Below are 16,275 nucleotides of genomic sequence, written 5' to 3' on the forward strand. Positions count from 1 at the left end.
ATATGGCAAGACACAGAGATGGAATACCATAAGCGTAGCTCCCCTTCCCGTAATATACAACTAGGTAAATATACACCATCACACATGCACACACACACTCTTTCTCTCTCTCTCTGACCTGGCATATTTCTGTATATATACAAAATATTTCCAAGCAAATCACTTGATCTGGTTTAAGATTAAATAGCTACACTATGTATGGAAATCTTACCTGATACTTCTTCAACTGATGAATCTTTATCCTGGCCATCACTGTTATTTTTAGATGTAGCATCATCTTCTTCTTCCTCCTCCTCTTCTTCCTCTTCCTCCTCCTCCTCTTCCTCTTCATCATCACTTTTCTTTTTCTCTTCATCAGTTTTCTTATTCTCTTCCCCATTCACTTTCCCATCTTTATCACAGTCCATTGGCTCCCCCTCCCCCTCCCCACTGTCAAGCGTTACTATGTCACTTTCCTCCATGCTAGGTCTCAGTGAATCCCGTACCCCATCTACCTTATCATCTTTATTACCATTTGTGCAAATCTGTGTTTCAGTACCACCAAGTTTGTCAGACAAAGGATCCACCTCCATATTCTGAATGACATCACCATTGGAATCACTAGCACCATTCAAACCAGAGGTTGACAAATTTTCACTGTGTTGTTTACCACTATCAACAAGTCCAGTTTGTTGTGAAATATTTCCTGGGGCAGAAATGTCACTTCCTACATTATTATCAAGAGATGAATCCGTACTTGACTGCCCAATACCAAGAACACTGAATATATCTTCGTTTGTATAATTAGCTTTTGGGGCCACAGTTGGAAAATTACTTGATGATGGCTGGGCAAATTGTGGTCCTGTATTCTTTTTACCCTAAAAAGCAGATAGGACTTCATAAGACTATGTCATTATATGAACATTGAAAGTTACAAGTACAGAATCCATACCAAATATTTTTTACAGACAAGAGCATTCCAAATATTAACACCATATCAAAATAAAAGCTGCACAGCTAAAACTCCAGACATCTGTAGTCTGAGATACATCAAATAGATTAAAACACCAAAACAACCCATTTCACCTTGATCTTCAACATAGCAACACTGTGGAAACCCATCTTCTTGGGTGACAATGAAAAGCGTCGCATGAAGTTGTCCAGCCATCCCACCGTAGCCTGGAATTGTGTGTCCCCAGTCTGCCAAAGAGAAGTTTCCCAATACACCTAAATAAAACTTCAATCCATACATTTTTCATCATCCTGTCAAATACAGTTTGGCCAAAAATGCAATTTTTTTTTTTTTTTTTTTAAATCAAAGTTAGGGTATTGGCTACATGGTTACATGCAACCAATACTTTGGGGACTAATTTTAGGCACTCCTATTGACCAAAGCTACATGTCATTCATTTATGTTGGAGAAAAATATCTACTCCATGGAATAATGAGAAACTTTTTCATTATATAAAGGATTACAAAAGAGAAGCATACCAACAAAAGACCTTTTGGTCCGTGACTATGTCAGATATGAAAAAATTATAATGATAAATAAAAACATAAATGGGTACAGATAAATGATAAACAAATAAATAGTAAATAATAATAAAAGGACATATAAATATAATAATAATACTTACATATACCAAAGGCTTTTCCCCCTTACAAGGGAGGTAGCCAAAAAACAAAGGCATAAAAACCACTCCAACCTATTCCGTTCCCAACATACTCCACTCCCATCCACCCTCTTAGCTTGGCACCTCCTGGATGACAGGTCATCCCAGCATCTTGCCCACTGCCCTGGGTCAGAAGCAGTGTCACCAAGACACAGTACATCCACAGCAAGGCCACTTCATTATATCGGTGACACCCCCTCTCCATCCCCTTATGCAGAAAAAGAGAGGACAGGGAGAAATCCCTTTGGGCTGCGTCAACTTATTTCTCACACATACTCCCTCATCCCCCACCCACTCCACCTCATGCATCACAGCATCATCCATACACAACCATTCTCCATTCAACCCCAGCTTCTGTCCTCTCCTGTCCTTCCTCAAGAGACATTCCACTCTTTCCCAATGCCCCTTTTACCCCATCCATCAATTTCATCCAAGGTCGACCCCTCATGTTCACTCCTTCCACCCGTCTTCCACACCTCTTTTACTAATCTTTCTTCACTAATTCTTTCCATGTGTCCAAACCATCCCAATATTCTTCCATCAACCCTATCTCCCAACTCCCTTTCCATCCCCATTCTCCTCGTCACCTCCTATTTCTCACTCTATCCAACCTAGTAACCCCTATCATACTTCTCAGGCACCTCATCTCAAACACATTCAAACTCCTCTTATGTTCCATGTTTCTGCCCCATACAGTGCTGTCAGTGCAATCACTCTATACAATCTCCTCTTAGCATCCATTCCCATACACCTATTTCTCATTAAACTTTTTAATCCCCCAAGGCATTTACTTACTTCTCTCAATCTACATTCTATCTCCACCTCCACTCCTCCCTTTCCTGCCACATTCACACCCAAGTATCTAGAAGTATCCACTTCCTCCAGTCTCTCTCCCTTAATACTCATACTCACTTCCAATCTGCTGTCACTTTCTCCCCTAGTACATCTCATCACCTTACTTTACCCATATTTATCTTCAACTTCCCTCTTTCACACACCTTCCCAAACTCTGTCATTATTTCCTCAATCCCATCCATGTATAAATTCAACAGCCAGGGCAACATAACACATCCCTGATGAATTCCCACCTTTACCTTAAACCACTCAATTTCTCCATTTCTAATCCTAACACATGCTCTACTACTCTCATAAAAACTCGACTGCTCTTAACAGCTTTCCTCCTAACCCATATATTTCCAATACCTCCCACAGGGCCTTCCTGTCTATCCTGTCATAAGGCTTTTCCAAATCCATAAAAACCCAAAAAACATCCTTCCCCTTTCCTATAACTTTCTCACATATCTGTCTTACCACAAAGATCTGATCTACTCAACCCCTACCTGTCCTAAACCCACTGTTCCTCACCAATTACTCCCTCTGTTCCTCTCCTAATCCTCTCAATCAAGACCCTCCCATAAGCCTTCACAACTACACTCAACAAGCTGATCCCTCTAAAACTACTGCACTCACACTTGTCCCCTTTTCCTTTGTAAAGTGGAACTATACAGGCACTCCTCCAGTCCTACAGCACTCTACCCTCTCTTAAACATTAAATAACCTCACCAGCCAGTCCACCATAACTGTACCTCCTTTTTTCAGACATTCTGCATAACATCCATCCTGACCAGGTGCCTTACCTGCTCTCATCTCAACAACTGCCTTCACTTCATCTTTCCTTATTTCTTCCCCCATTTTCCTCACTCATCACAGTCATTTTCTTAATGCTTCCCACTGCAGCTGCCTTTCCTTCCCTATCCTCCTTTACATTTAGCAACTCTCTAAAATACTCTGCCCATCTTCCTCTTACTGCCTTCTCTTCCATTATCATCTCTCCATCTGCACTTTTTATCTTTTCTTCTCTGCTGGATTTGCCTCCTCTTCCTCTCTTAATTTCTTTCCAAAACATCTTTTTATTACTTTCAAAATTTTCTGTCATACTTTTACCCCAGTTCACATCTGCTCTCCTCTTTGCCTTTGCTTTACTTCTCTTCTATTTTCTTTGTACCTCTCATATGATTCCTTCATCCTATTTTGTTGCCAATCTGTGAAAGCTTGCTTCTCTTCTACAATCTTCTTTGCTTCCTCATTCCACCACTCACTACCCTTCCTTCTATATTTCCTCTCATCCTTATTCCACATACCATCTTTCCACACCCTGTGAGTCCCTCCTAGAATCATCCCCGTTCCTTCTCCACTCTTAGGTCTGCTCTATTCTTCACTCCCTCCCACTTCTCTCTCAGCTTCTTATACTCCTTCTCCTTTTCTTTCTCATTTAAGCAGTTCAATCTAAGCACCTCCCTATCTTCTGTCCTCTCCCTCTTTCTCCATCTATCCTCCACTCTCAATTAACCTTCCACCAAAAAATGATCTGATATTCCCCCTATTTTCTCCCCTTAGAACATGTACATCCTTCACTCTTCCTACTATACCCCTGGTTACCACTATATAACATTCAAATAAATAACAAGAAATAAATAATAATAAATAATATACATACATACATATACCAAGGCTTTTTCCCCCTTACAAGGGAGGTAGCCAAAAAGGAAAAGGCATAAAATCATTCCCACCCATTCCATCCCTGAATACACTCCACACATCTCCACCCTCCCTCTCATCTTAGCACCTCCTGGATGACAGGTCACCCCTGCACCTTGTCCACTGCCCTGGGTCGAAGCAGTGTCGCAAGACACAGCATATCCTCAGCAAGGCCGCTTCATTAAATCGGCGATCCCCCCTCTCCGTCCCCCCATACATAAAGGAGAAGACGGGGAGAAATCCCTTTGGGCTGCGTCAAATTTTGCTCACACATACTACCTCACCCCCCATCCACCCGCCCATTCCACTTCATGCATCACAACACCATCCATAAACAACCATTCTCCATTCACCCGTCTTCTGTCCTCTCCCGTCCTTCCTCAACAGACATTCCCCTCTTCCCCAAAGTGCCCTTCACCCCATCCATCCACCTCATTCTAGGATGTCCCTTCATGTTCACTCCCTCCACATCTGCCTTCCATACCTCTTTTACTAGTCTTTCTTCACTCATTCTTTCCATGTGTCCAAACCATCCTAATACTCTTTCATCAACCCTATCTCCCAACTCCCTTTCCACCCCTGTTCTCCTCCTCACCTCCTCATTTCTCACTCTATCCAGCCTAGTAACCATCATACTTCTCAGACACCTCATCTCAAACACAAACTCCTTCTCTCTTCCTCTCTTATGTTCCATGTTTCTGCCCCATACAGTGCTGTTGGCACAATCACTCCTTCATAAATAAATAATAATAAACAAATAATAACAAAGAAAGAAATAATGTAAAATAAATGGCAGGCATTACAGCATCTTGCTTTGGTGTTTATCTAAATGAATCTTAAAGCTTTGAAATGAACTACACTACACTGCCTCTGCAGGAAGTTTATTCCATTCATTAACTACAGGGTTGGTGAAATTGTTTCTACCCATTTCCAAATTAAATCTATTTCCTGACAGATTGAGGCCATTATTTCTTGTCCAATTCTCATTCAGTGTGAAAATTGTCACTTTTGATGTCAATTCCCTTTAGAATCTTAAAGACCTGTATCAAGACAACTCAGACTACATTTTTTTAGGGAAAATAGATTCATATATTGTAGTCAATTTTCATATTATTTATTATATGGAATCAGTTTTATGGCTCTCCGTTGTACTTTTTCCAATCAGTCAATGTCTTTAATGAGATTCAGTGACCATAGAAACAGCATATTCCAAATGTGGACAAACTAACAATTTATATAACTTGTTAATGACAGATGGGCTTTTGAAGTCAAAAGATCACACAATCGGTCCTAGAATCCTATTTGCTTTCTCATAGGGTGAAATACACTGTTTAAAAAATTTGAGATAATTACTGATAATTATGCCGAAATCCTTTTCACTATCCACTTTTGTTAATGAATTTCCAAATAACTTGTAATCGTACTTACTGTTATTTTTGCCTACATGTATAACCTTGCATTTACTTGTGTTAAATTTCATTAGCCTCTTTTCAGACCATTGCTGTAGTTTATCTAAATCTTCTTGAGTATCTAATTGGTTTAAGTGATCATTTGTCATTCTACACAGTTTTGTATATCAGCAAATTTGGAGACAATAGATTTCAGTCTGTGGTCTATATCATTTTTATATACTATGAATAGAAGTAGCCCAAGAATGGAACCCTGAGGAACTCCACTTGTAAAAAATTTCCATCTAGAAGTTTTGCCATTTAGAACAACTCTTTTTTTGATTGTTTAATTAATTACTAGCCCAACTTAATAGGCTACCACTTATTCTGTCTGAAACTAATTTAATAAATAGTCTTTTGTGGGGAACGATATCAAAAGTTTTTGCAAAGTCTAAATATATTAAATCTATATTGTTTCCTTTGTCATAATTTGAGATGACTGTATTGTAGAATTCAAGTCATGCAAGAACGTTTCCGTCTGAATCCATGCTGGCTATCATTTATAAGTTACTTTCTAAATGGTGTTCGATAGCATCTTTGATGATAGTTTCCATAATTTTTTCTACAATTGAAGTCAAGCTTATAGGCCTGTGGTTATTTGGTTTCTTTTTGTCACCTTTTTTGAATATGGGAGTAATGTTAGCTGGCTTCCATTCTCTTGGGAAAAAATGGAATGATGGATTTGTTGAAAATAATTTCTAATGGAACAACAATCTTTTTCATTTCCTTATTCTTGGATGCCAACCATCAGGCCCTGGTGTTTTATAGTTTTTCTATACACCTTTTAATTTTTTCTTTTGTTATATTTACCGTAGTAATTAAGTTCACCCTAGACTTTTCACAGGTCTCAGTTTGGAGTTCACTTTGGGGTGTTTCATTTACAAATACTGAGCTAAAATATCTGTTTAAAACACATTCCCTTCTTCCTTCATCATACTTTTGTTTCCTTGACATCAGTTTAGTTAATATGACAATTTTTACACTTATTCCAGTGGAAAAAAATTAAAATCATTATTTCTTATACATTACCTTACAAGCAATTTCTGTTGCCAATTCTCGGACTTCATCTCGCAGTTTGTGCTTTCCTAGTTCACAGAGAGTATCATAAACTCTCTTCTCTACTTCAGGGTGACTACTGGTTGTTAAAACTTGATCACGATATGACTGCAAAGAAAAAATAAAAAGGAAAAAATAAATAAATAAATAAATAATAAGTAATAGTGGAACAACTGTGAAAAAAGTATCAACACTAATTCTAAATGCTTCATAACAGCGTTACTTAATAAATATTGTACACACCTAGTTTCAAAACCAATCTTTTGAGCACCTTGCTCAAGTTTATAAAGTTGATCCCTATTCAACTTTGGCTGAAGTCTATGATAATAATTGTTGTCTCAAGTTTTACTGACTCCAAATCTACAGCCCAGTTGTCAGCAACAATCCTTGGGTCTTCCTATCAACTTCTCTTGGAAGAAACATTGGACTGTTGTCCGTGTTGTATTAATGTGGGTAGGTTTCTATGTCACCTACTGATGAGGAAGAAGAGGGGAGCACTCACCAGCTGTTGACTCTTCCCATCATTGGTCCCTAAAATCATTAAGAGAATATATTTTCACTCCCCCATTCAAAGGGGATATGGCAGTCAAAGCACACATCCACATCATTAACAAAACCCATTCCACTATTCCTACCACCTCAACACAGCTAGGGATATCACATAAGGAATTGATGACATCTGGTGAAAAGAACAATAATCATTGGTTATGACCCAAGGCTGGCTGCAATTATTCTAGTGTTTTATGAAACATGCTAACATAGGTGTGAGTTGAGAATGGTTGTGAATGGATGATAAATGGACACAGCCTAAAGGGATTTTCTCCTCATCTCTATTTTTGCACAAGGGGATGAGGAAGGAAGGTTGCCATATAAAAAAAAATTGTGGGGCCTGCTGTGAATGTGCTGTCTTCCTGCATTGTTTATGTCATAGGCAGTGGGTAGGAGACATGGATGACCCTTCATCCATGAGGAGCTAAGAGGAGAGGGAAACAAATGGGTGACAGATGGGAGTGGGATGGGTGTATGCCTTGGCTGGCTACCTCCCTTATAAAGGGGAAGCAGCTTTTGGTATATAGATAGATAACATTCAAAGCACAACCTAGAAAATGCAACATGGTCGATCAATCTGTTGCCACAGATCTCTCTTGTAAGAGACCCACAGCTCCCAAATAACTGGCAACAGCCACCTGATTGGTCTACATGTCACTGATGGAAGATATGTTGTGTTGTGGTCTGGATAAGTGTCAAGTAAGTGTAAAGTAGGTCAAAGTAAAACAAAGTGCCTGGTACCTTCTGTATGATGACTGCATCAGGGGCAATCCTGTGGCAAGGCATATTCTGTGTTTGCAATGTTTTGATGCTGGATGGTGGTCTGAATGGTGATGTGTCAGTGTGATTCTTGCTTATTATGAAAGATATTTCTCTGAAGGTTAAAGCCTGAGGAAGTTTGGTGGTCAGTCTTGGATAGCTTGTTTTGTGATTTGTGTGCATGTGTATATTTACCTAGTTGTATCTTACATATGGAACTCCACTACTCACTTCATCCCAATTAGAGTGTTTGTCTCTTATCACCACTCTCATTTTTCTTTCATGCAAGAAGTCTTCCATCCACTTCAGCAGTTTGCCCTGTATTCCTCCTGCAGTTTCTAATTTCTTTAGCAATTTCTTATGTGGCACTTTATCAAAAGCTTTTTTCAGGTCTAGAAATGCACAATCAGCCCATCCATCTCTTTCTTGTATTTCATCTATTAGCCTTGAATAGAAACACATTGAGTTTGTGACGCATGATAGTCCTTGTCTAAATCCAAATTGCCTCGGATTTAGTATGTTCTTTTTTTTCCAAATGCCTTACCCATCCACTTTTGATAATCCTTTCACAAATTTTAGCCATCGTACTTGTAAGAGAGACTGGTCTATAGTTACTAGGGTCTTCCTAATTTCCCCCTTTATATATTGGTATTATATTTGCTCTTTTCCAATCTTCTGGAACTTTCCTTCTTTCAATGAACTGCTTATTAGACTATGTATTTTGTCTGTTAGTTCATTCCTGCATTCTCTCAAAATCCAGTTTGTCATTTCCTCTGGTCCATGCAATTTTCTAACATAGAGGTTACTCAAGTGATTCATTATTTCATTCTGTTACTTCTACTTCTTTCATAGGGGGGACTTTCTTCTCCCACTCGATAACTCTAAGTTGTATGTTCTCCCTCGTAAAGACCGATTTAAAATGTTTGTTCATAATTTCTGCCATTTCTATTTCCTCTGTGTATTCAACTCCTCCTTGTCGTAGTTTCTCTAATTCTTGTTTGTTTTTAGTTTGTTGTTTACAAACCTGTAAAATTGTTTTGGTTGATCTTTACATTTTTCTATGACATCTTTTTCGAATTTTCTCTTTTCTTCTCTGCATGCTTGTACATATTCATTTCTATAATTAGTATATATTTTCCATTTCTCAGGTATTTTGTCTTTTTTCCATCTTATCCAAGCTTTATCCCTTTGGCCTTTTAACTCCCTACATCTTTTGTTGTACCAACACTTTACATACCCTTTTTCTTGTTTTTGTCTTGGAACATACTTTTCTACTCCCTCTTTATAGATTTTTGTCAAAATATTCCATTTCTCTTCTGTTGTTTCCTCCTTGTGTATTCTTTCCCAGTCTGCTTTTCGAAAGAATTCTCATATCAAAATTTGTTTTTCCATACATCAATCTTCCCTTTCTATATTGTTCGTTTTTTCCATGTACTTTTCCTCATTTAGTTCCAGTTCAACCAATATATGGTCACTTTTACTTATTGGTGTCTTATATTCAACCTTGTCCACTATTTCAGGTTCTGATGTGATTATTAGGTCCAATCTCGATGGTTCTTCCTCATTTCTAAACCTAGTATTCTCATGTATCCATTGCATCATTGTATGTTCTATAACCATATCAAGTAGTATATTTCCCCATAGGTCTTCTCCACCCTTCACTGTCATCTCTTCCCAGCAGATTTCTTTACAATTAAAGTCACCCATTATAACTGTTCTTCCTCCATCTTCCATTATCTTATTTTTTGTTATCCTTGTGTCTTCTAACATATTTTTGTGTTCTCTCTCTTCCCATGAAGCCGTTTTAGGAGGCACATAATTTACTACAAACTTCCTGCTCTTCCCATCCCTGTCCTCCACTTCTATCATAATCATCTCTATTCTTTCCATAGGTGACATTCCTCACATTTATATCCTTCTTAGTCAGGAACATAACTCCACCACCTTGTTTTACCTCTCTGTTTCTAATCCAATAATTATATGCACCATGCCTACACTGTTGGATGGTAGTGGGCCTTTCAATTTTTTCTCTACAATTCCCATTATGTCCAGTTCTTTTTCCTTCAGGTAGTCATTCAGTTCGTGCAAGCCTGTTATTAAGCCATCTATATTTGCGTAAGACATTTTTAATTTTCAGCTATTTCCATCGTGTTTTCCGTTTTTCTCTGCTATGAACCATTTCCTCACTTTCATATCCACTACTCTCCAATAGAATTTCTTTTTTTCTCTGTTCTTTTCTCCTTTTTTTTCCTTAGCTTCTAGTCTTTTTGTTTCTCATCCACTCTTTCCTCTTTATTCATTTCTCTTTTTATCCATACCTGTTTATACTGATCACTGTCTGCTAGTTTCCCTGTATTTGATAAGATATTCTCTGCTGTTGTTTGTGACCTGAATTTAACTTTAATTAGTCTGGTCTTATATGTATTGTATTTCCCAATTCTATTATATTTCTTAAATTTCTTGCCCTGTTTCTTGTTTCTCTTGAACTACTTCTAATATCTTGTTTACCTTTTCCTTCTTTTACTCTTGTGGTACTATTTGGATTATGCTTCTCTTCCATCCCTAATATAATTACTTTTTTTTTTTGTCCATTAAGTCTCTTACTATATTCTTCTTCTCTCTCATCACTTTAATAATTGTGTCTTTTGTTTGTTCTTTCATCTGTTGTGTCACTTTATCTTCAAATACAATTTTGTTGTTCTCTTAGACTTTTTTTCCAACCCTGTACTTCTTCTGCTATGGACTCTTTATTCTCTTTATTATTATTCTTTAATTCCTCATTCTCATCTTTTACTTTTAACTGTCTTTTAAATTCTTCTAATTCTTTAGTTATGTTTTGGTTCTCCTTCTTTAGTTCTTCCAATTTATCCACTCTTTCTGTAATCAGTGTAAGTTGGCTGAACCTAACCTCCCAATGTTTGGTCATTTTCTCTAGTTTTTCCTCTAGACTTGCTAATCGGGGGAGGTTTGTATCCCCCACCCTCATTAAATCCATGGAAATTATCATCTCCACTTTCTATTGTGCTGTTCTTATCTATATTTCTAAACTTAATGCTTTCACTGATATTTTCGACTTCACCTCCATCATCTGCAGCTCTCTTGTTGACATTTCTTCTGATATCCGGGGGAGCCCGCTCGTCTCCTTCCTCATTTCCTTCAGTAATCCCTTTCTCCTTTTTCTTCACCTTCCCACTACACCACAAGCTTTCCCTTTCCCTACTAATACAACAAAGGTACTTCCTTGTCGTTGAGATCCACAAAAACGATATTTCTTTTCAGGAGTTCCAATCTTTGCCGTGAATCCAACATACGTTTGTGTGTATTTACCTAGTTGTATTTTAAGGGAAGGGGAGCTATGCTCATGGGGTCCCGTCTTCATATCTCATTTTTTCTAAACTATTTTTAAATTCATGTATTGTTTTTGCACACACCACTTTCTCATCTAACTTGTTCCAACTGTCTATTACTCTGTGAGGAAAGCTGTTCTTTTTCAAATCTCTTCTATAGCTGTCTTTTTTTATTTTCATTCCGTGTCCTCTTGTATTTCTGTCATCCCATTTTATCAGATTCTCTCTATCAGTAATTTCTATGCCTTTCATGATTCTGTAAATAGCTATCAAATCTCCTCTCTCTCTTCTTTGCTCTAGTGTCTGTAGTTCAAGTTTTTCTAGTCTCTCTTCATATGATAGTTTTGAGAGTGTTGGTGCCAATTTTGTAATTGCTCTTTGTATTCTTTCAAGTTTTTTTTTATACATTTTTTTGTACTTGGTGACCATATTGTTGCTGCATATTCTAATCTTGGTCTTATCAGGGTGATTAGGATTTTCTTCACCATTTCTTCATCCAGGTATGTAAATGCAACTTTGATTGTTCTTATTAAATTATAAGTTTCTCTAACAATCTTATTTATATGTTTCTCAGGTGACATATTATTCATAACAATGACTCCCAGGTCCTTCTCATTTTCTACTTTTTTTATTCCTTCTTCTCCCAATTTATATGCTCCTGTTATTCTGTTTTTGCTTTTTCCAAATTCCATTATACTACACTTTTTTGTATTGAACTCCATCTCCCACTTCCTACTCCATTCCTGTACTTTATTTAGATCTCTCTGTAGTGATTCACAATCTTCTTCAGTTTTCACTCTTTTCAGTAGTTTTGCATCATCTGCAAAGAAGCTCATATAGCTTTCAATTCCTTCATCCATATCATTAATATATATAGCAAACATTATTGGGGCCAGAACTGTTCCCTGCAGAAACCCCGCTTATTACTTCATCCCATTTTGAGTGCTGGTCTCTTATCACTACTCTCATTTTTCTTTCTTGCAAAAAGTCTTCCATCTAATTTAGTAGTTTGCCCTGTATTCCTCCTTCAGTTTCTAATTTCTTAAGCAACTTCTTATGTGGTACTTTGTCAAAAGCTTTCTTTAGGTCTAGAAATGCACAGTCCGCCCATCCATCTCTTTCTTGTATTATATCTATTAGCCTTGAATAGAAACATATTAAATTGGTGACGCATGATCGTCCTTGTCTGAATCCAAATTGCCTTGGATTTAACATTGTTTTTTTCTAAATATTTTACCCATCTACTTTTGATAATTCTTTCACAAATTTTTGCTATTGTACTTGTTAGAGAGACTGGTCTATAGTTGGTAGATTCTTCTTTATTTCCTCCTTTATATATAGGTACTATATTTGCTTTTTTCCAATCTTCTGGAACTTTTCCTTCTTTCAAGGAACTGTTTAGTATGCTATGTATTTTGTCTGCCAGTTCATTCCTGCATTCTTTCAGTATCCAGTTTGCTATTTCATCTGGTCCATGCAATTTTCTGACATCAAGATTACTCAAGTGTGTTAATATTTCATTCTTTGTTACTTCTATTTCTTCCATAGGGAGGACTTTCTCTTTCCATTCGTTCTCTTCAGGTTGTATGTTCTCCCTTGTAAACACTGATTTAAAATGTTTGTTCATAATTTCTGCCATTTCCATTTCCTCAGTGTATTCAACTCCCTCTTGTCTTAATTTCTCGAAGTCTTGTTTGTTTTTCAGTTTATTGTTTACAAATCTGTAGAATAGTTTTGGTTGATCTTTACACTTTTCTATGACATCTTTTTCATATTTTCTCTTTTCCTCTCTGCACATTTGTACATATTCATTTCTATAACAGGTATATATTTTCCATTTTTCAGGTCTTCTGTCTTTTTTCCATCTGGTCCAGGCTTTGCCTCTTTTGTCATTTAACTCCCTACAACTTTTGTTGTACCAGCATTTTATATATTCTTTTCCTTGTTTTTGTCTTGGGACATACTTTTCCACTCCTTTTTTGTAAATTTTTGTCAAAATATTCCATTTCTCTTCTACTGTTGTTTCTTCTTTGTATATTTCTTCCCAGTTTTCCTTTTGAAAGAATTCTCTTATTTTATCAAAGCTTGTTTTTTCATACATCATTCTTCCTTTTCTATATTGTTAATTTTTCATATATTTTTCTTCATTAAGTTCCAGTTCAATCAATATGTGGTCACTTTTACTTATTGGTGTTTTATATTCAACTTTGTCCACTATTCTAGGTTCAGATGTAATTATTAGGTCTAGTCTCGATGGCTCTTCTTCATTTCTATACCTAGTGTTCTCCTGTATCCATTGTGTCATTGTATGGTCAGTAACCATCTCAAGTAGAGCGTTTCCCCATGAGCCGTCTCCACCCTTTACTGTAATTTCTTCCCAGCAGATTTCTTTGCAATTGAAGTCGCCCATCATAACTATTCTTCCTCCCTCTTCCATTATCTTGTTTAATGCTATCTTTGTGTCCTCTAACATACTTTTATGTTCACTCTCTTCCCATGAGGCTGTTTTTGGGGGCACATAATTTATCACAAACTTTCTGCTCTTCTTATCTCTGTCTTCTACTTCCATCATTATCATCTCTACTGTATTCTTTCCATATGTGACACACCTCACGTTTATATCCTTCTTAGTCAGGAACATAACTCCACCCCCTTCCTTTTTCACTCTGTTTTTAATCCAATAATTATATGCATCATGTCCTACACTGTTGGGTGGTAGTGGACCTTTTAATTTTGTTTCTACAATTCCCATTATGTCTGGTTCTTTTCCCTTCAAATAATCATTCAGCTCATTCAATCCTGTAATTAATCCATCTATATTTGTGTAAGACACTCTTAGTTTTCTGCCACTTCCTTTGTGTTCTCCGTTTCCCTTTTGTTTTTCTCTTGTATGTCGACTTTCTTTAGTTTCATATTCACTACTCTCCAATAGAATCTCTCTTTTTCTGACTCCGTTCTTTTCTCGCTTTTTTCCTTAGCTTCAAGTCTTTTCTGTTTTTCTTCCTCTCTTTCCTCTTTATTCATTTCCCTTTTTATCCATACCTTTTTATATTGTTCACTTGTTGCTAGTTTCCCTGTTTTGGATAAGATATTCTCTGCCGTCGTTTGTGACTTGAATTTAATCTTAATTGGTCTGGTCTTATCTGTGCTATACTTTCCGAGTCTAAATTTCTCTTCGATTTGCTTCATAATTTCTGGTTCATCTTCCTGAACTGATTCTAGTAATTGGCTTACTTTTTCATTTTCCTCTTTGATTCTTGTGGTTCTATCTGGGTTGTGTTTTTCTTCCATTCCTAATATAATTATACATTTCTTCTTGTCTGCTACATCTCTTACTATATTCTCCTTTTGTCTCATCACTTTAATAACCGAGTCTTCAGTATGTTCTTTCAATTGCTGTTTGACTATGTCCGTGAATGAAGCTTTATTGTCTTCTTGGGTTGCTTTCCAATTCTTAGCTTCTTTAGTTATGGCCTCTTTGTTTTCTTTACTATTCCTCATTCTCCACCTTTACTTCTCTTAACTGTCTTTTTAGGTCTTCTATTTCATCAGTAAAGTTTTTGTTCGCCTTCTCTAGTTTTTCTAATTTTTCAAACCTCTCGGCGATTTTTGTCATCTTGCCAAACCTAACTTCCCAGTTGTCAGATATTTGTTGAAGTTTTTCCTCCAGTTTTGTCAGTCGGGGGAGGTTGGTATCCGCCGCCCTTTCATTAAATCCTTTGAAATTATCATCCTCACCTTCCATTGTACTGCTCTTATCTATGTTTCTGATCTTTACATTTTTATTAGACATTTCATCGTCACTCAGCTGGTCGGGGGGTCGTTTTTTTATGTTTACATTTCGTCTGTCTGCCTGGGCCAAGTCTTCTTCTTCCTCATTTCCTTCCATTTCCCTCAGCAATCCCTCCCCTTCTCCTCTTTCCCTACTTTCCCACTACCCCACGAGCAATTTCCCCCCACCCTGCAAATACAATAGGTACTTCCTTTGCTTTGGAATCTTCTATTTTTCACTTTTTCTTCAAACCGTCCTCTACGCCGTGCGTTCACTGAAGTGTGTGTGTGTGTGTGTATTTCCCTAGTTGTATTATACGGGAAGGGGACTATGCTTGTCGTGATCCGTCTTCGTATCTTTCAGCATCAAGTTTTTTCTTAAAATCTTGAATAGTATTTGCACACACTGTTTCTTTGTGTGTGTGTGTTTACCTAATTGTATCTTACAGGAAGCGGAGTTATGCTCGTGATGTCCCATCTTTGTAACTCGCAGTGTCTAGTTAGCTCATTCATGTAGTACAGAAGGTGTGTGCATATATATATATATATATATATATATATATATATATATATATATATATATATATATATATATATATATATATATATACACACACATATATATACATACATACATCAAAGGCTTTTTTCCCCTTTACAAGGGGGTAGCAAAAAAGAAAAACGCATAGAAAACACTCCCACCCATTCTATCCCTACATATTCCACACCCCTCCACCCTCCTCCCTCCCTCTTATCTGGGCACCTCCTGGATGATGGGTCATCCCTGCATCCTGTCCACTGCCCTGAGTCAGAAGGAGTGTCACAAGACACAGCACATCTACAGCAAGGGCGCTTCATAAATTTGGCGACCCCCCCCTCTCCGTTCCCTCATGCAGAAAAGGAGAAGAAAAGGAGAAGACAAGGAGAAATCCCTTCAGGCTGCGTCAAATATTTTCTCATACATACTTCCTTGATACTACTTGATACTAATAGTTCAAACCAAGGGTACTTGGCACACTTTTGACTGATATTAGAGTATTGTCAATGACCAGTGCCTTTTCACTGGTCCTGCCAGACATTGGAGAACCACTTCCCCGCTATCCGTCTTAAAAACCTGTCTAACTACAGAGGCAGGGAAACCAATTGGTTTTTTTT

General features: G+C 37.3%; 1 protein-coding gene across 9 annotated transcripts in view; it reads right to left on the minus strand.

Annotated features, from left to right (window-relative positions):
- The window catches only part of LOC143020262 (uncharacterized), a 201,683-nt gene that overhangs the window by 152,577 nt on the left and 32,831 nt on the right, over positions 1–16,275 (minus strand). For 7 of the 9 annotated variants that reach the window (XM_076176511.1, XM_076176503.1, XM_076176475.1 and 4 more), the window contains 3 exons: positions 6,668–6,802; positions 1,066–1,179; positions 212–857 (listed from right to left, as the gene is read on the minus strand). In XM_076176511.1, coding sequence (XP_076032626.1) covers positions 212–857; positions 1,066–1,179; positions 6,668–6,802 — 895 coding nt within the window. Of the gene's footprint in view, positions 1–211; positions 858–1,065; positions 1,180–6,667; positions 6,803–6,937; positions 7,226–16,275 lie in introns of all 9 variants that reach the window. The other 2 variants (XM_076176528.1, XM_076176520.1) reach the window with 1 other exon arrangement.

This window comes from Oratosquilla oratoria, chromosome 3 (genome assembly GCF_046742065.1).
Source record: "Oratosquilla oratoria isolate Oo_2021 chromosome 3, ASM4674206v1, whole genome shotgun sequence".
In the NCBI taxonomy this organism is placed as follows: Eukaryota; Metazoa; Arthropoda; class Malacostraca; order Stomatopoda; family Squillidae; genus Oratosquilla; species Oratosquilla oratoria.